This window comes from Natator depressus, chromosome 5 (genome assembly GCF_965152275.1).
Source record: "Natator depressus isolate rNatDep1 chromosome 5, rNatDep2.hap1, whole genome shotgun sequence".
NCBI classification, from domain to species: domain Eukaryota; kingdom Metazoa; phylum Chordata; order Testudines; family Cheloniidae; genus Natator; species Natator depressus.
In genome coordinates this window covers 98,000,118-98,023,597 of record NC_134238.1, presented here as the reverse complement: position 1 = coordinate 98,023,597, position 23,480 = coordinate 98,000,118, and the positions used below count along the sequence as shown (strand labels likewise).

Sequence of the window (23,480 nt, the reverse complement as noted above, 5' to 3'; positions counted from 1 at the left end):
TTTTCCTGCATTTTAATACTGCTACTTTGATAAGACTGGAGAAATAAATAGTGATATTCCTAGAAAAACTGCAAGGGGGAGAGAATTAGGATTTTATTATGGACAGTAAGGCAAGTTATTACTGCTATTGATTTCTATTTAAACTTCACTTTTTCTGTGCAAGTGTTTTTAATTAGCAATTTGTACTAGGGCATGAAAGCCCATATTGTAAGTATTACATGTAAAGGAACAGAGACAAGTTTACTGTGGAAACCTGATGAAGATCCCTTCAACTCTAACCTTCCCATATACATGTATGTGTAGTCTTTCACATGTTTACCCCTGTAGGTATTCACAGCCTTAGACCCTGCAGTAAGGAAACAAATGCACTCTCCATGCTCACTACACCTCCTTTTAAACACCCATAACTTTATTAATATAGTTCAAAACCAGATTGCTTCAAACATGGCTAAAACAGTGTCCCACTTAGGACTGCATATATATCAAGCTTGCACTTATATAACAAATTAAGTTTTGAATTATTCTAGTGCAGAATAAATATGTGATCCATTGCTCAGTGGAAAAATGCCTTTTCCCTCGTGTTCCTACAGCTCCAAAACAACATTACATTCGACTATGAAATTACCCAAAATCATTGTTTCAGGGCTGGCAGCAGGCATGAGAAATTTTATCCCAAAGATAATTCTTTAAAAAAGTCATAAGCAACTACAGTTAGGGAGTTAGGATGTGGATGCCTTCTCATCTGTGACTATAACATTCTAATCATGATGCTTTATTAAACCACAGCCCAGGAAAATTATGAGTAAGGCTATTTAATCAGATGCTTCAAAGTTGTAATAGACATTAAACCAATCATTCAATCTTTACTAAGGCAAAACACCCGTTGACATTGTGACAGATATGGCAATTTCCTGCAATATCCCGGACAAACCTGAATGATTTAAGTTATGTATCACTGTGGGTCAAATATTGTATGTACTTTCATGAGGAAGGTGGACCACAGGCCTCCAGGAACTAAAAATAGTGGGAGCAAATTCACTCTGGTTGTAACATCTCCTGAGAATTACAACCACCTGGAAAGGTTTGTATATAGGGATTCAAACTGGATTCTCTTGAGAAAGGACTTTTGGATAAATAGCCTGAATTTAAACTGACTCAGGGCCTGCTTTCTGATCCAGCAAGTGGACAGGACCTTCTGTTCAAGGGAGGCCCCAATCCTTCCTGGGAAGGGTTGGAAGGACTTGACCTGTTCATATGTATGCTTGTTGTAAGCCAAGGCAGTTATGAACTTGTAATCACAGAAAAGTCCCTTGGTGGGTTTGCAGGACTGTCTCCTACTAGAGTCCTTGCTGGGGTTGTAGTAATCTCTGATAAGGTTATTAGCATGTGTGTAGGTTCTTTTATTGTTTTAATATGTTTTCTCTACTATGCTTTCACCTTGAGAATAAATGTGCTTGCTTAGGAAAAGCTGTGTGGTGCCTTAAAACTGTGGGCAATTCTGCTGTTCGTAGCATCTGAAGAGAAAAGCAAAGCAGGCATACTTAAGCAGTCTGACTTTCTGGGAAATTCACAGGTTTCAGAGTAGCAGCCGTGTTAGTCTGTATTCGCAAAAAGAAAAGGAGTACTAGTGGCACCTTAGAGACTAACCAATTTATTTGAGCATAAGCTTTCGTGATTCACAGTGTAGGCAGGGAACCGTGCAGCCTCGAAATACTCGAGTCAGAAAGGAGTGAGATGTGTGTCTCTACCCTAGAGAGATATCGGCTGCGGAACCAGGACCCTAAAAGTAGATGCTCTTGCTGGACCATGGATGGTAATACAGGTTCAGTTGCCCTGAACTGTGACAGACATCGGTGATGTGCTTTAATTATATCATCACATGATTATTTTGCACTTAGATAATTCACAAACTATTTTGTTACAAAAATGCAAAGTTATGTATGTAGTTTTGAAAGAGGAATGGTAATGTCAATGGGGGTTTTGGCCAAATCATGTATGCACACGTGCTAGGCCAGATTCATCACCAGACCAGAAGTCATTGGAGTTATAGAAGGGATTTACTTATTTAAAAATGCTAATGGATGCAGATTTGCTCTAGCCTACCCTTTTCTGGTGCAGGCTATCATCTTGAAGTTCTATGTTCATTAACCTAGTCACATTGGCCCAGATCCTCAAAGGAATTTAGGCTTCTAGCTTCTATTGATTTCAATAGGAGATAGGAGCCTAAAATACTTTGAAGATGTGGGCCATTAACTGTAAATTGCAGCAAGTTTCTGTTGTCTACAGGGCACAGCCGAAGATCTGTTCTGCCCTAAGTTTCCCCCACACACATCTACCCACACCCCTGATAATATGTCATTAAAATGTGTTGTCCTCTCAGTTCTACAGCAGGATTTATTCCTGATCTGACTGAATGGAACAAGCTATGTATATATGTGTCTATAAATTTTAGCCATAGTTCCTTCAGAGGTGCTCTCTTGATTGAAATACTGAATTAAATGGTAAAATAAGGCAACATAATACAAACATTTCTTTGTCTTTTGGCTCCCCTCCAGCAAAACGATTGAACATGACCATAACTTTGAAGATAATGGGATTACCCACATATTTAAAATTATACATGTGTGTAAGCGGCTTGCTGGATAGGGGTCTAAGTTAGTGGAAATGTTGCTTTGTAGTTCGCTGAGGAGGTTGAGTTTACTGAAAATTTAGGAAAAAATGTTGTGTACATTTCTGGAAAGTTGTGTATATGGACTAAAAAATAAAAAGAAGGACAATGAGAAAAAATCTGATTACATTATTAGGTAAGACATTATTATAAGTGAAGTGTCTTATCAACATTGGCTCTGATTCTCCACCCATTTATGGCAGGGTCACACTGGTATATTTCTACTGAAGTCAGTGGAGTTACTCCTATGTGAGAGGAGAGTCAGACCCATTCTCTTAAACAAGGAATTCCTTCTAGAACCCTAAAGTTAACAGCGTCTTTCAGTGTATTAGTGTTGGGTGATGAGGGCTGTAATGGGGCTCTGCCAATATGGCGGTTCAGTCTTGCATAATCGTTTTTTTGTTCTTGCAGGTGATCTTGTCGGGAATCATAGGATTAACTACGTGGAAGAGACCAGTGGTACTTTTGGTATGTATCTGCTAAAATGTGTTGTAAGGGAAATGTCACAAGATGCTCTTGATATAACAGAGATACTGATAACGAGGTTAATTTCCTTCCCCTTTAAAAAATGCTGGAATTATTGAATGCATGATCAATGCACACAAAGGGGTATATTATTCTCTCTGTGCACACAGCTCTTGTTAGCAGGAATAGGAGTTACGGGACTCTACTGAGAGGAAGCAATACTATTGTAATTTTTATAGAGCTTTTCACATTCATGTAGGTATTTCCTAACAAGAAGTTATAGGTTTAGAATAACCATTCAAATCTTTGTATCCCGTGTTGTTTCCTGGCCCTATATTTTTTCCACTCTGCTTTGTCAGCACTCCAGCAGAGTATATCATTTGTCATTTGTGGGTAATGCTATTCAAGTTTCCGTAAAGGGAGTGGTTTCAGGACTGATCACTCAGCTGTAATATACCGGTGACTACTACTACAGCAGAGAGGTCACCCTAAGTACTACTGTCTTATATAATCCGATTTTGTTCTGCTACAGATATTTAAGAAATTAAGATATCACACTCTTTTGACAGAAGTAAATAAATGTACAGGGTATGTAAGCTGTACCTAGATATAATAACTCAAGTGCTCTTTGTGTCTGTGGGTCTTGATGTCTCAGGGGCCTGGAAATGGGATATGAAGCCTTTCATCACTAGATCGCTGTTTCAGCTCTGTTTCAGGACAAGAGTAACCAAAAGTGCCACGTGACACTTTTTTGGTGGGCTGTGTAAAGTGGGGTGGTCTCAGTCCAGCTCCGTTGGTGTCTAGGAAGACAGGCCAAGGACTGAATAGGTATGTAGAGTGAGTTACTTTCTCACATTGGTGGGACAGTGTGTAACTTGCTCTGCTACTGTCTAGGTCGTACCAGTTCTGTGAATAAATAGAGAAGTTCAGTATCCAGGGCTCTCAATCTGGCAGTTTACACACGCACTAAATTTGTTTAAAAATAAATATAAATACCATCTGTCTTTAAAAAAACAACAAGGATTCCGGTGGCACCTTAAAGACTAACAGATTTATTTGAGCATAAGCTTTCGTGGGTAAAAACCCCACTTGAAAAAGTGGCGTTTTTACCCATGAAAGCTTATGCTCAAATAAATCTGTTAGTCTTTAAGGTGCCACCGGAATCCTTGTTGTTTCTGTGGCTGCATACTAACACGGCCACCCCGTGATACTTGACATCTGTCTTTAAGAATTTCAGTGCTGTAAGGAGCTTGGTGTTTCTGTATCTGAAAAAAATGATTGCAGCAGTTGAGGTCTACTACAGCTCCTTATTATCTCCTTCTCTTCTACTGTCTAATCCTTCTTTCACATTCTCCTTTCTATAGCTTACATGGATGATTTCTTGTTGTACCTGAGCACTGAATCAGCACATTTACCCTTTTATTTACATTCATAACAAGTATGGCTCTTCAGTATTTTTCATTTTTGTATATGTGTATGTTTTATTGAAGTGTGATCTCCTCCCCTCTCCCCAAGATCCAGGACAGACAGTTAATGGTTCAAAAAGAATCAACATTCATACCATATGGGTTCTTTAGTGCAGATGGATTGATTTCATACATTGTCAGTAGATAGTTTTTGGATTGGACACCAGTACCATTCCAGAAATCAGGACAGTCTCAGGTATATGCTTTGAATTGCCAGGGGTTGTATTGCATCACCAGTTTATGTTAGCATTTGAACCATGTATGTGAAAAGATTTGGGACAGTGTGGAATAGTTATAACATTAGTTGTTGTTGGGCTAATGATGATCATTATTCTTACTTCTATAGCTGTGTCAACATTAAAACCCTCTCTCATGCACATGAGCTAAAAGCTTATTATCATCTTTCTTTTTATGCATAACTATGCTTCGAGCTGCTATTTCTTCAGATAATACTCTACCATTTTAAATGCTTTTAAAATTCTCTCTTCTTCCTGAAAAACAAGTGCTGCAGTTGTCTTGAAGCTTCCAAACCAAATGTTAAAGGTGATGAAATTGTTTAATTTGATGTACTGGTAGATTAGAAGCTCTCAAATGTAGTAATTAAAAATTGTCCAAAGAGCTATTTGGGCTTATTCTTTTCATATTAATAAAATAAATCTTTATTTCCTACTGACTGCTTGTATTATTCTGCTTCTGCAGCTCGTTATCACTTAGCCATATTTAGGCAATCTTATAAAGCAGCACACATTTTTCCTAACTCTCCTTTCTATACACACGTTTAGGTAAATGTCACTGCCTCGGTGTTTTATTTGTATGTGACCAAATGAGGATAAATTTGACACAGGTTTCTTAGGCCCCATCTATACTATAAACAGAACTGTGAGGGGTACCCTGTGTGACAGGGTGGCTTATCCTAGGGGCTGGAAAGCCTGGTGCTAAGACAACTTGATCACAGAATGAGCCCCACCTGCGGGAAAACAGACAACTTGCCACAAAGAGCAGAAGGTGAATACAATAATGGGAAGGAGAGCTAGGCTTAAGTGATGATAATGAGCTGGAGTGAGAGCTAGGTAGGAAACTTGGAGCAGGAAGGAAAGCTTTCCAGGCAGGGAGGCCTGGGAAGAGACCTTGACTAACCCGGGAAGTGATTGCGAGACCCAGAAGAGATCTTAAGAGGCTAGGTAGGAAGTTGCGCAGGGGAAAACTGGTGCACAGGTAAAGGAACACCTATCTGGTCAGTACAGGGCCCTGGGCTAGAATCCAGCATAGAAGGTGGTACTGTGTTTCCCTACCAGCCCCAAAGAAGGGGGTGTACAAGCCCACTGCAAGGGATATTGAGCCCATCAAGGGAGCTAAAGGCTAAGCCAAAGACAGGTTGAGGAATTGCTCAGATTGGGTGGAAGGATTTTGTTTCTGTTAAAGACATTTTTAGACTTTTAAGTTTGGACAGTGGTGACCCCAGAATGGGTAGACTTAAGATGGTAACCTGGCTGGAGGGCTGAGTTACTGACAGAGAAACTCCCACTGTGCTGTAGTGACCATTGGCAGGGGGTGCTGACCCAGGGACAGAGCTGCTATGCCATGCCTGGCCATGAGGGAATACCTAGTGCTGAGTGAACTGATTTACATTCAGTTACAAATTGGCAGCACAGTTGTCCCATCCCCCTCCCCCATTCCACTGTTTAGATGGGAGCTGCTTGTGATCCTGAATCATGGAGATCGCGATACAACCCAAGCTTTAGCACAGATGGGGAACATAGTAAAAGAATAAATAAAAAGCTAGCTCCCATACACACTACAACTATGTTGTAACTGCGTTCCTGGAGATGGGCCTATTTGTAGAGTAGGCAAGGCCTTCAATGGTATATCAGCGAGGATGCTTTGGTAGTCTGAAACATACTGTGATTTTAGCTTCAAGTCTTTCAGTTCTTAGGCTCAGTCACCAAACATCTTTGCAATTCAGTTTTTAGCATTTGACGAGTGGTTTTCCTGTTTTGTGGGGGGGGTATTTCCCCCAAAGTTGGCAGGAGATGTTGGCTTCCACAGTACTGAGTTAGGCATCGCTCACATCTTTATGGAAACTATTCCTTCCTGTCATGAGCTTCTTCCTCCCATGAGCTCTTACATTTGACCTTTAACTGAAGTGTTTTTTTCTAAAATCACATCAGTGGCTCAACTGGTTTGGTAACAGACAAGCAATGTGGTCAACACCCATCTCTAACGCATCACACTGGTCGCAGCAACAAGGTCCTCTGTCCTTACGTGCGCGCGCACTCTCTCTCTCTCTCTTTACTGCTTATGTTTAGCCAGTGGTTTTTTATCTATGGCCCATAGACCAATGGTGCTTTATGCAGCACTTTCAAATGATCCCTGTAGCTGTCTGTGTCCTATTGGTGAAAGCATCTATCCATTTTCAAGCAGTGATGCATAGTGTTAGTTGCAGTCCTGTCCAGGATGCTTTCTAAGACTTTTCCTTGGCTTGTCGAGCAACTACAATAAACTGCTAAAATCACACACATCTCTGCATACTATGTGGCTGCTTTGTCAATCTTATTGTTTCGATTTTCTCTCAAGGAAAAAACAAGCCTGTGTTCAAATATACAGATGACACTGCAATTGGAGGGATTACAGACACATGAGAGGACAGAACCAAACTGCTAAGTGACCTGGAAAGATTAGAGCTGCAGGCAATGGAGGGAGATTCAGTAAAAATAAATATTAAGTCCTATGCCCAGGGAGAAGAAATTAACAGTATAGATGCAAACTGGGTGGCTGTAACTGATCCAGGCAACTCCACCAAACACATTACGGTTCTTCTAAAAAATGACTGTAAAAATGGCATTGTATGCTACTGTATGTAGTGCCAGTCAGTGATTTCCATTTCAGATGTGCTCAGCTTTAGAATCATAGAATATCAGGGTTGGAAGGGACCTCAGGAGGTCATCTAGTCCAACCCCCTGCTCAAAGCAGGACCAATCCCCAATTAAATCATCCCAGCCAGGGCTTTGTCAAGCCTGACCTTAAAAACTTCTAAGGAAGGAGATTCTACCACCTCCCTAGGTAACACATTCCAGTGTTTCACCACCCTCCTAGTGAAAAAGTTTTTCCTAATATCCAACCTAAACCTCCCCCACTGCAACTTGAGACCATTACTCCTTGTCCTGTCATCTTCTACCACTGAGAATAGTCTAGAACCATCCTCTTTGGAACCACCTCTCAGGTAGTTGAAAGCAGCTATCAAATCCCCCCTCATTCTTCTCTTCTGCAGACTAAACAATCCCAGTTCCCTCAGCCTCTCCTCATAAGTCATGTGTTCCAGACCCCTAATCATTTTGTTGCCCTTCGCTGGACTCTCTCCAATTTATCCACAACCTTCTTGTAGTGTGGGGCCCAAAACTGGACACAGTACTCAGATGAGGCCTCACCAATGTCGAATAGAGGGGAACGATCACGTCCCTCGATCTGCTCGCTATGCCCCTACTTATACAGAGGTCCTTGATTCCCTGCTTGCTCACCTGCTGAGGCAGGGGCTGCTGGAGACCTAACTGGAGGGATGAGCAGTGAAAATGGAAGCTATGGACATAGGCCCCAATCCTGCAAATGCCTATGCAAGCACTTAACTTTTAAGCAGGAGTAGGTGCTCAGACTTAAGCATATGTGTAAATATTTGTAGTACTGGGGGAAAGGGTGAAGTGTGTTTGTGCTCTGTGTTCATCTGCATTTAGGAAGCAGATATTACTAAATTAGGTCAGTAAAAATCTGACTCCTTCCTGCTCTGCCATCCAGAATGCCTATTGATATCAAAGGGAGTTAGGTTCATATAAAAGCTGCAGGACTGATTCCTATGTGCAATAATAAATATAATTTAGATGTATGACACACTAAAATATTTTACATGTAGTTTGAACTTATTTTTATATACTCAAATTATTCCACACTTAAAAAAAATACCCTTCACCAATTGATTTTAGGAGTCTGGCTACTGCATCTAAAATATGGCATAATATTGCTTTTAAAATAAATTATTTATTTTATACTTCTGAATTGTGGGGTTATGGCCTTATCTTGTAAGTTATTTCTGTTACTTGGCCTCTTCCTGCTCTTGTTGAAGCCAGTGGCCAAACTCACATTGACTTCAGTGACAGCAGGACCGGCCTCATTGGCTGAGAGAATTTAGATCCATCCTGTGTGTGTATGTTCTTTTTTGCTGGAAAAATCATTCAACCAAGGCCTTAATATAATGCATTTTATTTTCATATAGTCTAATTCATGCAAAAGTACCACAACACTTTTCACAGCTTTGTACAATCCATACATATCTAGTACTAAAAGGATTAAGGGCAGTAGACCAAACTGGGCATGCAGCTGACGCCAGAATTTGGCATGTTTCTATTTTTATCACTGCAGTTCAAACTTGGTCCCTATGTATTTTGACTTTTAAAATAGCTTGTTTATCTTCAACAGTGTTTTCCATATGTTAACTCTCCTTTATTCAAATAAATTTGCCTTCTCTGACTGCAGAGAAAGGGGGACTACCTGGGTTTGATTCATAGCCCTACTTACCCTTGTGTACTGAGATCCAGTTAGCCCATATAAAGGGCTTCTTTCTTCCTTGGGTAGATGCATAGTCCAAGTTAAATTTAGCAGTAAACAGTCATAGAATAATTTGCTTGAAAATTGTAATCAATTAGTTAAGTGTCTTGGCACTTTCAAAAATTTGCTCCGACCCACCTTTAACCCAAGTCAAATTATGGTCATGTACTAAGCCAAGAAGTAATTAAGAAGTGAGGGTACATTTCAAATGTCTTTCTGGAACTTATCAATCAAACTTCACTATCTTCAAGATTAAAATGTTTCTTGATGCTCCTTCTCACCAAGAGATGCTCATTCATCTGAAAAAGAAAAACAAAAAAACATCTTGGACATTGGCTTTTGGAGTGCACCCTTTTTGTTGTGCTTGCAAAATGGATGGAGCATTACAGTGAGTAATATACACCAAGCTCTGCAGGGAGCAGGAGGAGGTGAATGGAGTTGCTTCCTCTCTGGACCAGCTTTGATAAACTCTTATTTCTACATGCAGGTGACTATGTTAGTGAACGTCATAGTTCCAGCCCGGATAAACTGAACGCCTCACTGTAACAGATTGGGTACAGTAGCTAGTTTCTATAGTCATAAGAAGATTCTATGCACGTAACAAAACCCAGACCAGAGCTGTCTCCATGTAAACTAGGATTTACTGAGAAGACTTTCCAAAGTACATGCTGGTATGCTTTTTTTGTATATGTAAAAGAGTAAGATTTCTCTCTTTGACTGATCCTTAATTATTATTTTTAACTTCTGTATTTCACTACTCCTTCTGAAACTGGAAACCTGCATTTGAAACTAGGAGGAAAGGGTTAAGCTTTTACTGACTAAGATTTGATGGATTCCATGCAGAATAAGCAATTGAGTACTAATGTATCCTTGGCATTGTCCGTGTCGAAGTTAAGGTCACTGAAGACAATGAATCCTGGCAGATTCCAGTACCATGCTGAAAAGCCGGTCCATTAGTTGCTCCAGGAAATTGGCATGGTTTTCATCTGAGGCCTGTAGATCACTGGGAATGTTTTTGTTTGTGGGGTAGAATATCTGCTGTATCTGAGCTTGAAGAAGAAAATGAATTCTGTTTCACCTCCTCTTTTCTCCTTTTGACCTTGCCCTGAGGTCTTTCATGGCTTGTCACCATGGGCAAGTAACGTCATCCCTCAGGGCCTCAGTTTCCCCATCTGTTAAAAGGGAATAATGATACTTGCCTCCCTTTGTAAAGTGTCTTGAGATTTATGGCTGAAAAGTGATACTTGGGTGCTAACTATTATTATTTCTTTAAGAAACCTTAATTCTTGATTTTTGGAGATTTTTCCTTGAAGCATATGTCATTTGTTTCTTTTTTTTTTTTTTAATAAAAGCAATTGAACCTGAATGACCTCACTTTAGATGGACACATTTCACAAAAAGGTTCTTAAGTGACACCGCTTCCACTTTCTTTTTTTTTAACTTGCTGTAGATCACCCCATTTTAAGGGATAGTTTTATTTGGCATTTTCCCTCTTTTCTGTGTGTGTGTATATTTGACAGCACTCTGGGTTAGAAGCACAAAGGGCACTTAGACTCAGTGTTGTAATGCTTAACTTTTAGGTGCCCTGCTACCTAGTGGAATCTGCAGTCCTGAGTTAGGTGCCCAGGCTGCCTAGAGAATGCATGGGGAGAGTTAGCTGCCTAAGAATAGGATTCACAGAAGCCTGTGAGTTGGGTGTGGGTTCGCCTAAGCTAGCCAATAGGAAGTGCTGAAGAGAGGAGTGTACCTAAGCCCCACATTTCAAAGGGCCTGAGGTACTTAAATCCAGGTTGGAGTGAGACACCTATCTCTGCTTGAGATTCACAGCCATGAAGCCTCTCCTGGAGTAAGGTGCCAAAACCCTTTCTTGCTAAAAACAATAGGTGGTGGTGCCCTCCTCCTTGTAGCTTTTAGCCCAATGGTCAGCGTAATGACCCAGGATGTGCAAGACCCAGACAGACCTGCCCCAGAACACCCTATAGCCCTGTGGTCAGGGCACTCACCTGCAAAGTGGGAGACATGCATTTAAATCCCTGTTCCACATTAGGCAGAGGGGGAAACCAAATACATGTCTCCTACATCCTGGGTAAATGCTCTAACCACTGGGATAAAGGTTATAAGTGGAGTGGCTGCAGCACCACCACCACCACCTCCTCTGGCTGTTTTGTTTGGGGCCTGATTTGTTAGGCAGCCTCTGAGCATGTCTACTGTATCAGGTCTTGCAGGTGAAGTAGGTGAGGCGATGCCTAGTTTGAGGATCCCATAGGGGCTTAGGTGTGAGCGAGGTGTCTGGACTGAGGTGGCTGTGCTTATGTCCCAGGGTAGATTTTTAGGTGCTTAAGGGACTTTATCTCTGGAAACTTAAGAGCCTAGGGACTTTAGGAGCTTACAGGGTTAGGTGGCAGCAGAGCAGGGATTTTGAGGGTCTAAATATTGGATTAGAATGGCATTAGGTAACTAAATTCTTTTTTGGAACAACCCTTTTTTGTAGAGTCACTTTGTTTTCCCAGTGTAATGAGTCAGTTTTGCTTCGTGTCTGTGTGTGTTTCACATAGCAACAGTGGAATGAAAAATAGGAAAATTCAAATGTAATACTATAAAAATTGGCAGGCGGTCTCAAGGGCAGGTATTTTACATGGAACTACTTTTAACTCGTTTATTAAATTGGCTAGGTTTCCAGTGTTCCTGTAGCAACTGGAATTTAAAAGCATATTTTGTATAAGATGACTGTGTTTTTCATGTTCTCTGATTCAGTTTTGAGTTGAGGTAATTTGGGTAACCTTGATGAATGTATAGGAAGTGGGTATTGATTCAACACAGCTCTTAGTAATGAGTTAGTTACAAGTAATGTTTAAATCAATTCAGTATTGGGGTGGAAAACAAATAGATGATTTTTTCTTATGTTCTTATGATGGTTTTACAGATCAGAAGCATTGTCTGTTATGTGAATGGAGGGATTCTATTTTTGGTAGTAGAGGGGAAATAAAATATTAGAATTGAAATTTTTTGAATGTGTCTGTTTCCTAGTTGTATTTGCCCTGCAAAACAGTTTTGAAAATTGCCCGTGTTGAATAAATGGTGCTGCAAGATGTTTCCGCCTCAAATTTCCTAATGATCCAGTTGTGTTGAGAGGCTAATCTAAAATGGAAGTTGGGAACTCTACAAATCACTGCAGGAACATCCTTCAACTAGTCAGGGTGCTGGCCTTCTAGGGCTTTTAGACAATTTGCAGGAATCAACTGAAAATATCTCTCTCTCTCACCAGTAGAAAAATAACCTTTTAAAACTGGTTCAAAAGCTCTTTCAGCTCTTTTAAATTGCACTAAACACCAAAGTAACTAACTATTTCTTGCAGTGCTAATAAGAGAATATTACTGTACCTATAGGTCTCTGTACTTGACCTGCAGGGCATATAGTCTGCTGCTGTACAGACTCTGAGGAAAAAGGGGTAGACAACAAGTTTTGCACAAAGTTCGTGTCCAAAATAATTGACAAGGTCAGTCCTTTTTGACAAGAAAGCAGGGATGAAATCCTAGCCCCACTGAAGTCAATGGGAGTTTTGCCCTTGACTTCAATATGGCCAGGATTAGTTCACTTATTAGTTCACTATAGTTCACTTCATTATCTTTTTTCCATTGCTGTTAACTATGTTTTTCTGTTTCAGGTTAACCTGTTTGTTTTGCTGTCTGTTGTCTGTGTTCTCTTGAACCTGGCTGGATTTATTCTAGGATGTCAAGGCGCTCAGTTTGTGTCCAGTGTACCAAGATGTGATCTGGTGAGCAGACTTGGTAACTCCTTGACTACATATCACATACTGCAGCTGGCATTGCTGGATTTCTAAGTGTGCTGATAGATTAATCTATGCAGCAAATCAAGATGTTGTGAAGTGCAACCACAGAATAGCAAAAATAAAAATAATACATATTGACTTAAACTTTGATTCAGCAAAACACTTAAGCATATGCTTAACTTTAACCATGTGACATATTTCCTTATAGCATGGAATACAGCCATTCCAAGTGAGATTAATACATGCAGCAATTCACAAGCTTTTCACAGAGTCTAAACACTAAATTCGTTCTTATAAAACATACCTATTTTGACCAAAACTAACATACAGGTGAGCTGTTTTGGTTTCCAGCTACGAGTTTGTTAGTTCTTAGCCAGCACCTACGGCTTTGGCCAGAGCTGGCACTTGGTTTACCAGTGTCACAATATCACTGGGTAGAGCTCTTTAAAACTAGTTTAAAATAAATAAAATTGGCTATTGAAAAGTCTCAGACACAAATCTTAATAGCTATAGGACTAGGGGAAATATTTAAAAGTGTGTTGTTGAAACAGTCGTTGCATTGGCCACATCAGGGCTGCCATGCATGCATATGATCCAAGTTCAGGCTGTTGGTCCCTGGGCTGGTCGTGCTGAGGAGGCACTGTGCTCAGTCCTTAGGCAATAGGATGCCCCTTGCTCTTTAGCAAACCCCTGTGGCTGGCCCAGAAGTGGCTTTCTTGGACACAGTAGGAGCCATGTCCTGCCTTTTACAGCCTGAAGTACAAGTTGATTCAACATGGAGCTGGTCAGTCACATTTAGAAGCGAATGTGGGAAGGAATCCCAGAGATACCTCTGCCTCTGAAATGTTGGTGAACAGCACATCCTGACAGGCTGATATACTTATTTTATATAGTGGATAACAGCACGATTGTGATAAAGGGTTTGTTTTATTATCTGGAGAGAATATGCAGTCTGAGAAGCATGAAAGAGCAATCAGGCCTAATTCTTATAAACTAGGAAAATCATATTTAATTAAGATGATGTACAAGACAGTGTTCTTTTTTCAGTTCATTACACTTAGTAGAACTCATAAAAATAAAATATTAAAAGGTGAGACCAAATAAACTACATATTAATAATTGACTTGTTTTACCAGATACTCAGAACAATGACTATAAAAGGGGGGAGCATTCTGTAGAAAGATGGGGAGAAGGCAAAAGAGCTCTCTGTAATGTAAAGAAACAGCAAAATGATCTAAACTAAACTGAAGTGTATGGGACAGTGGAGATCCCACAGATTTGATAGGTGTTGATATGTTGGGACTTATGAAGATTTTGATCCCCCGCCTGCCCTAGATTTTATTAACAACATATAATCCTTTACTTCACAGGAAGCCAATGTAGCTTCCAGAACATATCAGTTGGAGTAATGATATCAGATTCTGGTGCTTACAAGCAGTTTGGCAGTCAAAGTCTGCACAAGTCCCAACCTATTGAGAGAGATATTGGAGAGGAGGAGAATAATTCAGACAAGAAATTTTAAATGCTTTATTGAGAATCTCAGTGCTCATCTCTTCAAGAAACCATAGGCTGCAGCTCAGAAATGTCCTGGACATAAGATAACTATATGATCTGGTACACATGGGGAAATACCTCTAAAGTTGTGACTGGGGAGAGTTAGGCAGTTAATTAAAAGTATTGAAGAGAGCTGCCTATATAAATTTGTACTTGGAAATTGAGGTGACAAAATGAACCTGAAAGTTCCAAACACAATTATGGAGCACAGGTATAATCTTACTGAGTTGTCAAGGAAAGAAATATTTTTCTTGGTGTCCGAAACATTTATTATTGGTGTAGTGTTGTGCTAATGACCGCCCAATGGGAGCGTATACTACAGATACAAAATATGGATTACATGTTAGTTTAAAAAAAAGACTAGCTGCTCCAAAAGTAAACCTGCTAGTGCAGAATCAAAGGAGATCATTCAGATATTGATGTGATTGTGAAGAATAAGACCGTGATTAAATATAAATTCAAAAGACTTCATTGATAAATTCAAAGATATCTTTAGTTAAGAGAGAAACAAATATATCTAATGTGATGGTAATGGAACAAATAAATCACTGGCATACTGAACTATGCAGATTTGATTTTGTATGCATATGATTAGGTAAGTCAGATATATTGTAGAGCATATCCAGCTGTGTATTAGACATGAAGATGTGTTGTGGGAAATTGCTCAGTAAATTAAATCATAATTCACATTATTTTTCTTACTGTTCAAGGTGGACCTGGGTGAAAGCAAAATTTGTTTCTGCTGTGAAGAATTTCACCCAGCCAAATGCACAGAGAAAGAGAATGCATTGAAGCTGTACCCAGTCCAGTCATGTAGCGCCGTTCACCTTCTACTCAAGGTACTGTGAAAGCAACACCAAAGAACTAATGCTTCGAGAATCTTTACATCCCAGGGAGAAAATACAATATTAAAGTGTATTGGCGTTTGCCATGTAGCAATTCCCATTGACTTCCAGCCCATTTCCTTGCCCAGGAACTGTTCTGGCTCCAGTGTAGTTTGTTCTTGATCTGCAGACTATGCTGGTGACAAGCACCTCCTCCTCTCTCCTGGTTCTTGGACTAGTTAGGAAAGCATGTGAGTTCCTAGCCCAAGGAACGAGGGAAGGGTTCCCACAGCAAGTTGGTGAGAAGGGTCAGGACTCCTGCTTGGAGAAGATTTGACCCTCTTTTCAGCAACCTGAAACTCCTCTGATTTCCCCCTCCCCTTCATTCTGTGCCCCCTAGTGGATCCTAATAAACCCTTAGAAATTAGCCAGATCCCACAGATCATCTGGAAGATTGAGTCAAAATATAGATTGCAAATATTATTACTGTCATCCTCCTCCTTCGACTTTCACAGATGTTTGATGTATAACTTTCATAATCTTTTTGCTCTTCAGAAAGTTCTCTTTGCTCTGTGTGCCCTCAATGCTCTGACAACCACAGTATGCTTGGTAGCAGCTGCCCTGCGTTACTTGCAGATATTTGCAACAAGAAGATCCTGCATAGTAAGTGAGTGCAAGGCACTATCTAATAAAATACAGTAGTAATGATCATAGAGCTGCAGAACCAGTAGCCAGATCTTCTATATAATCTGTTCATGCTTATTTGTACATTATACCACGTAGAGAAGTTTGTTGGTTAACAGAGATTGTGTTTGATTAGGATGAATCTCAGGTGTCTGTAGAGGAAGTTGAAGAACAAGGCCGCATTTCAGATCCTGAGGACTTTATACCACCTGTGCCACCTCCATCATATTTTGCTACGTTCTACTCTTGCACACCCAGAATGAATCGCAGGTAAAAAGCACGAAACCATCGTCTTTTCTACGTGTCTCTTATGGCAGGGGTTCTCAACCTTTTTCTTTCTGAGCCCCCGCCCCACCCCAACATGCTATAAAAACTCCCGGGCCCAGCGGAGGGTGAGGGGGGCTCAGGGTTCCTGGCTTAAGCCACCGGGTGCATGGGAGCCTCCAGGCTTTAGCCACAGACTGGACGGCTCAGGACTCCAGACTGCAGGCCAGGGGGGAGGGGACAGCTCTGGGCTCCGGGCTTCTGCCCCATGGCTCCAATCCCAACTTTAGCCCCACAGGGAGTGCTGTGGCTCCCAGCTTCAGTCCCATTGAGAGCGCTGGGGCTAAGGGCTATGGGCTTCAGCCCTAGAGCTCCATTCCTGGTTTCAGCCCCACGGGAGTGCCAGGGCTTGGGGCACCGGGCTTCAGCACTGTGCCTCCTCTCCTGGCTTCAGTTCTGCTGGGACACCAGGGCTCGGGGCTTTAGTCCTGCAGGGATCCTGAGGCTCGGGATGCTGGGCTTCGGCCATATGGCTCCTCTCCTAGCTTCAGCCCCACAGGGAGTGCTGGGACTCAGGGCTTCAGCCCCATTAGGGGTGTTGTACTCGGTACTTTAGTGCTAGGGGGAGTGCTGGGGCTCGGGGCTTCCCATGGCGCCGCTCATGGTTTCAGCACCTTAGGGACGCTGGGGCACTGGGCTTCAGCCATGGGGCCCTGCAGCTCCCTCAAACTGGCTGGGGGGCTGCAGACCCTTGGTTGAGAACCGCTGTCTTATGGAACACTGCTTAACCTCATCTTCTCAAAGACATTTCTTGCTGTAACTCACTGTACAGTACTGCCATGCTTTTGAAAGGATGGATGATGTAGGGCAATATAGCTACTGTAATTCCAGCTTGGCCTGAGGGCATAAATTTGCAGTTTTCATCTAAGTGTCTGCAAGCGCTTGTCTCAAAGTAAGAGAAATACTGTAATCTGACATTATTGAGAATATCTGTGATGATGTGTAGATTCTTAATTGAGCCAGGCCAGACTGAGAGCTAGACCCAACTGCTTTGCACCACTCCTGATGCACAGAGTAGCCTTAAAGACAGCTCAGCTGGTCAGCATTGATATCCACCTTCACAGCTCCCCCTTGTGCAGGGAATATGACTAGGGAAAAGTCCCCTTGTATTCTGGTGATCTCTGGCTGCCAGAACTGTCCCCGTTGGGGGGTCACTACAGCTGGTATATACTAAAGTAGCCCTAAGACCACTTCACTGGAGAATTAACTAGCATGATTGACACCCAGGCCTGAGTACCTGGGTTAGCCTAGCCTAGCCTAGCCTAGCCTGGGTGTGACCTACAGTGCCAAGCCCTACCTGCGTTATTGGGCCCACACTGGTTCATAGAATCATAGAATATCAGGGTTGGAAGGGACCTCAGGAGGTCATCTAGTCCACCCCCCTGCCTGCTCAAAGCAGGACCAATCCCCAATTTTTGCCCCAGATCCCTAAATGGTCCCCTCAAGGATTGAACTCACACACCCTGGGTTTAGCAGGCCAATGCTCAAACCACTGAGCTATCCGTCCGTCCGCCCTCCACCCCGGTTTTGCATTCACTTGTTTGTCTCTGGGCCTTCTGGGGTGATAGCTCATAGATTTCAGTGCTGCAGTAAGATGAATCACTCCATTCTTGCTAATGAATTGTGGGAGAACTTATCTGTCCTTCTAGGCCCACGGATGGAATTGTGTGAAGGCTTAGGAGGGCTATCAGCACAACAGTGGTTTAGCCTGCATCCTCCCTGCATAGTGCACAGGTTGCCAGCCACAGCGAAAGCAGCATTTGGGCTTTAGCCTATAGCTTCAGATGAGCCAGCTAGCCCAGAATAAAAGCACCACCAAACTTGGGAGAAAGGGCTTTTTGTGTGGACAGGAGGGGGTTAGCAGCAAACCCTGAGTAAGAGCCTAGCTTAACTCTGCTATGAAGACTCACCCTACATTGGCTGGACCAGAGCCTGGCAGCGTGAGGATCAGAGAGTTGCAAAGGTACCAATATAGCCCCTTTCCCAAGATGTGCCAGGCACCAAATGGACAATTCTGAGGACCTGTGAGAAGAGCATGGCCTGAGGCCTGCTGTAGGCCATAGAGATAGAGACTAGTCATCTCAGTTCAGTGGAGGGCTTTGCATTTTATTGCCTGCACAGCACCTTTCCCAAGCACAAAGAGAGGATTTCAGTTTCCAGGGCTGCCAAACTTAGATAAAGAGACAGTCTCTGCCCTGAAGGGTTTATAATATAAAAGACCCAAACAGACTAAGGGAACACGGATCTAACATACAGTCAGAAGAAAATGATGTAGAACTGGAACAACCTTGTTAGATACATCTTTTGTTGTTGTTGCGCTTTCTTGTTGGTTTAATTATTTATTGAGGGTAGAGGTAGGGTGAGGGGAAATGGCAGACATGGAGGAGTTAGTACCAGGGAGTAGGAGAAGGAAGGAAGGGGAAGAGGAACAGTCGTACCTCATCACCTGCCTATCCATGTTCATTAGGCAGGGTTTAGAAGGCATTACAGCAAAGGTGAGTCTTAAGGAGGATAAAAGGAGTAGCTGTGTGGCTTTTACCAGGGAGTTTTCCCATGGGTAAATGTCAGAAAGAGAAAATAGGAAGGTGTTCTTTAGTATGTTCGCTTCAGATCCATAAGAATATAAATTGTCTCTTTCACAAAAGTGTGTTAAAAATCATGTAGTAAATCCAGCAAGTTTCAGTTTTGTTTGTAGGTTTCAGGTTTCCACCCCAGAGGCCAGTTTATGCTTCTTATTGTAGGATTGGGGCCATAATCTCGCTGTGCCTCAGTTTCCTTTCTGTAAAATAGGGACAGTAATACTTCCATTCTCCCACCGTTTGTTGTCTTAGATAGTAAGCTCTTCAGGGCAAGAGCTGTCTCTCTCTGTACATACAGCACCTGCTACAATGGGGTACAATGTTGTTTGAGGCCTGTAGCCATTACTGTAATACAAATAATAGATATCCTAGGTGTTTAAAAAAAAAAAACCCCACCTGTGAATATTTGTAATAGTCACAGATTTAGAATATGGAAAAAATTCCTCTCCAAATTGCAGCAGTTTAAGATAGATCACAGTATGGCACTAAAGGATAGAGTACTGCTGGAGATGTTGTCTGTGAGATGATAGATATAACCAAGGCCGTGACTCTTGCAGCTATTAAAGATCCTATGGGATGATCCCATGTACTTTTCACAACTGGGTGTATATTAACTCTTGTGTCTTCTGCAAAAGCAAACTAGGTTAATTAATTCTTAGAAGAAATTAGGGCAGGCCCTAAAATAGCAGTTTCTGGCACCAGTATTCAGTTGAACATTTCCAGGCAGAGCTTCAGATCCTTCAGTCCCAAAATAGTGAGGTTTTATTTTTTGTCATTCTACAGTAAGGATTTTCATTAGGTAAATAAAATATTCTTATTGCTATTAATCTGTTCTAGAGATGGGCTTCAGGCTAGCAGAGAATGGAAATGTAATTACATGTCTTGCTGATGAAAAGGGTGATTCTGTGGTGTTACAAGGGCTGTTTTCAGTTATGGTGTATTTTTGATGGTGTAGTGAGCTCAGAAGTAGAAAGCAACAGACAGATTTAATTTCCTCTCTTGGGAGACTGGGAAACATGACTCTCCTTAGATCAGATCCACAGTGTCCAGCAATGTGTGATTTAGATTTGACCTGACCTTTTCTCCTCCATTACCCCGTCCCTCCCCCTGCTTGCGTATTGAATGCCAAGTAGGTTCAGTGACCTGCTTTTCTATCCTGGAACTACAGTGGGTTCAGCTTCCAAAACCAGATCAGCCTTGTTCAGAAGTGAATAGATTGGGAGCTACCTCCAGGCGATGTAAATGCCATCAGTGAAGCACATTTGGGGAACTTCCAAAACGGAGATACTCTAATATAAAGGAAACATTGCAGAGACCAAAATGCATGCCAAGGACGCATTTCGAATGAGCACACATCCTCCTCCACCCTTCAAATTGCAGAGCCAAATCCATTGTTGTTGAAGCCAGTGGATTTTTGTTTGTTTGTACATCCATGCGATGTGCTCTCCCTGAAACCTTTTTAATTTCTTATTTAATGCCAGACACAGACAAGAAACTAGCATTAGAGATGCGGTATGTTTTACTTCTACCTGTAATCTTGTTGTTTTACAAGGAAGCAGACATAGTAATTAAGTAATTTTTCAAGATTAGCATAATAGCAGTAACTGTTGTAGATTAGATGGGACCTTCCACAGGAAGAATATGGTAGAAAGTAAACACCCAGATGATATTTTTCTGGGTGTGCACTTAGGGGCTGGACGGAGTTCTTGCTCAGGGGGCCATTAACTCCATTGATATTTGGCTCTAAATTTTATTTGGGGGTTGGAGGGATTCCCCACAATGAAGAGCTGGTTATTTAAAAAAAAAAACCCCTCTGATATTAAAAACCCATCATGCATTTTCAAACCTCAGTCCACGTCCTGGTGACTGATGTTATTTTCATGGTCACTGGACTTGCTACCATCATCAAATCTAAAGAGATTCTGGGAAGTCAACGTCCCAGTGACATGGTTCAACTGAGAGTTTGACAACGCCACCCTCAGGTTTGGTTTTGCAGATCTTGAACATGCAGCCAGCGTGAGTTAAAGGTCACTAGAGAGATGACAGTCCCTGGCTTTTTAGAGCAGTGGTTCTCAACCTTTCCAGACTACTATATCCCTTTCAGGAGTCTGATTTGTCTTGCATACCCCAAGTTTTACCTCACTTAAAAATTACTTGCTTACAAAATCAGACATAAAAATACAAAAGTCACAGCACACTATTACTGAAAAATTGCTGACTTTCTCATTTTTACCATATAATTATAAAATACATTGATTGGAATATAAATATTGTACTTGCATTTCAGTGTGATACTTGAGCCTGTTTTTCACTTGTGAGCCTTGTCTGAAGTCCAAGCCTTGCCACCTGGGGCTAAAGCATGTCACTTAGCTTTGTGTGGCACCCTGTGGCGTGGGGCCTTGGGCAGTTGCCCTGCTTGCCACTCCCTAATGATGACCCTGCACTTATGACCCCCTCCAAACCTGTCCCATGACCCCTTCTGAGAGCTGCAATCCTCAGGTTGAGCAACACTGATCTAGATAAATTGAGTACCCCCTGGAAGACCTCTGATTACCCCTTGTTGAGAACCACTGACCTATGGTGCTTTAGTCATCAGCCATGCTCTAAGAGGAAAGCATATAACCATGGCAGTAGAATCCACAAACTTATAAATGAGGCAAAGAATTGCTTGAAACGGATGGCACTTGGCCACTGCATGAACAATGATGTTCTCCCAGAAGATGAGCTGAGACTCATCTTAGAGAAAGCTCAAATATTCAGTGAAGCATTTGAAGATGTGGAGAAGGCACACAGAAAAGAGAATTGAAGCACAGAATGGTCTGGCAGCACCCAATCACTCCATCATTATTTGCTAGAGCTTGTTTAGAGCTCTTCTCACTCTGCCCCTCTCTCCCCAGGAGCACAGGATGTAAGGGGAGCTCCAGAATGCCTCTCACAAACCTATTTGGACAACCCAACCCTCAATCTCAGGGCTCTGTGTCTAGGGCATGAATTGAGACTGCTTGTTCTCAATTCCCCACCCTGGTTTTGGGTGTTAGGCTCTGGCATGAACTGATGGTGTCTATTCTGCATTCCCCACCCTGATCTCAGTGCTTGTGGCATTCACAAAACATGCCCGTTCTCAGGGACTTACCAATGTGTCTGTGGTATCTGAACTGAACAGCCCCTCTTTGGTCTTAGGCTTGTTTGCCTGAGTCATGCTCGTTCTCATCCCCCTTACAGTCACAGTGCTGTTTGCCTGTAATATGGACCAAGTAGACCCGGTCTCAACTCTTCTGTCTCAGCACTAAGGGACTTAGGTGGGATCCTGACATTTGTGCTGCCCCAATTCATAGTTAAATATAATGGAACAGCTCCAATAGGAAGGACTGAGGACACATTCTGTTCAAATGAAATGCCTTTGCCTGCATGTAATTTAGCTTTGCATGGCCCCCTGTGGCATGGGGCCCTGAGCAGTTGCTCTACTTGTCACCCCTACTGCCAGCACTGCACTTGCAACCCCCCCCAAACCTAGCCCATGATTCCCCACTGGGGGTTGCAACCTCCAGGTTGAGAAACACTGATCTAGATGAGTTGAGTACCCCCTGGAAGACCTTTGAGTACATGGCTGAGAACCTCTGTTTTCGAGGAAGGAGATGACAAAGGTTGCAAACCTTTTTGCTCTAAAGCCACAACCAATACAGAACTATGTCATAGTCTGGGAGCAGTGTACCGGCCCTAATGACCATACAAAAAAAAGTCCTGGGGCCAGTACACTATTATTTTTCTACCCTCATGTAGTCCGTACTCAGAAACCACTGCCTTGTGAGTTTTAGTGTAAGATTTTACTGCAAATGAACATCTTAATCTGTAAATGTCTTCCACCCTTGATGCTCTCACTGAGATAGTCTGATGGCTTCTCCAACTCACTAAAATCTTGGGACAAGCCCTGTGACGACAGGCATTTGTACTGTGATGCAGATGCTGGTAAAGGAGAATAGAAGGAATCTCTCTTGATGGACAGGGAAATATTGCCTTGAATAGAAGGTTGGATGAATAGTGATCCTAGTTTCTCACTTAAACTGATACAAATTCCATGAGTCACTACTACATGAATTCCTCTTACCACCATAAAAATAGAGCATGGAAATAAAAAATCATGAACAAACTAAAGAACAAACAAAGAGAACCTGCCCCCCAGCACTCATGGGAACTGCTTAAGTATTAAACAGACGAACTCCTTTTTTTTTTTAAATGCTTTTTTAATCCTATGTCCCCAAGTAAAATTTAACATAATGTTGAATCCAAGACTCTATATTAGCAAATGCTATAGGAGCACCTTCGCTAGATAAGATTAGATTAGTTTCAGAAGAAAACTGAAAGGTTCAGTAAGGCCTTTCCTTACATGAAGTAAATATACAGGGGACACATGTTCCATTATCATGGGTGATATTAAAACACCAGATTCAGTGTACATATGGAATACCTGAGAATTGCACAGTGATCATGTAAAATTAGCCTCTTAATGTTCCCTTCCATTGTTTAACATAATGA

At 41.8% G+C, this 23,480-nt stretch overlaps 1 protein-coding gene across 2 annotated transcripts in view; it reads left to right on the top strand.

The window, feature by feature from the left end:
• ENTREP1 (endosomal transmembrane epsin interactor 1) overlaps positions 1–23,480 on the top strand; it is a 43,036-nt gene that overhangs the window by 1,893 nt on the left and 17,663 nt on the right. For both annotated transcript variants that reach the window (XM_074953279.1, XM_074953280.1), the window contains 5 exons: positions 3,080–3,136; positions 12,857–12,967; positions 15,247–15,375; positions 15,916–16,023; positions 16,181–16,314. In XM_074953279.1, the coding sequence (XP_074809380.1) occupies positions 3,080–3,136; positions 12,857–12,967; positions 15,247–15,375; positions 15,916–16,023; positions 16,181–16,314 (539 nt within the window). The remainder of the gene's footprint in view (positions 1–3,079; positions 3,137–12,856; positions 12,968–15,246; positions 15,376–15,915; positions 16,024–16,180; positions 16,315–23,480) is intronic.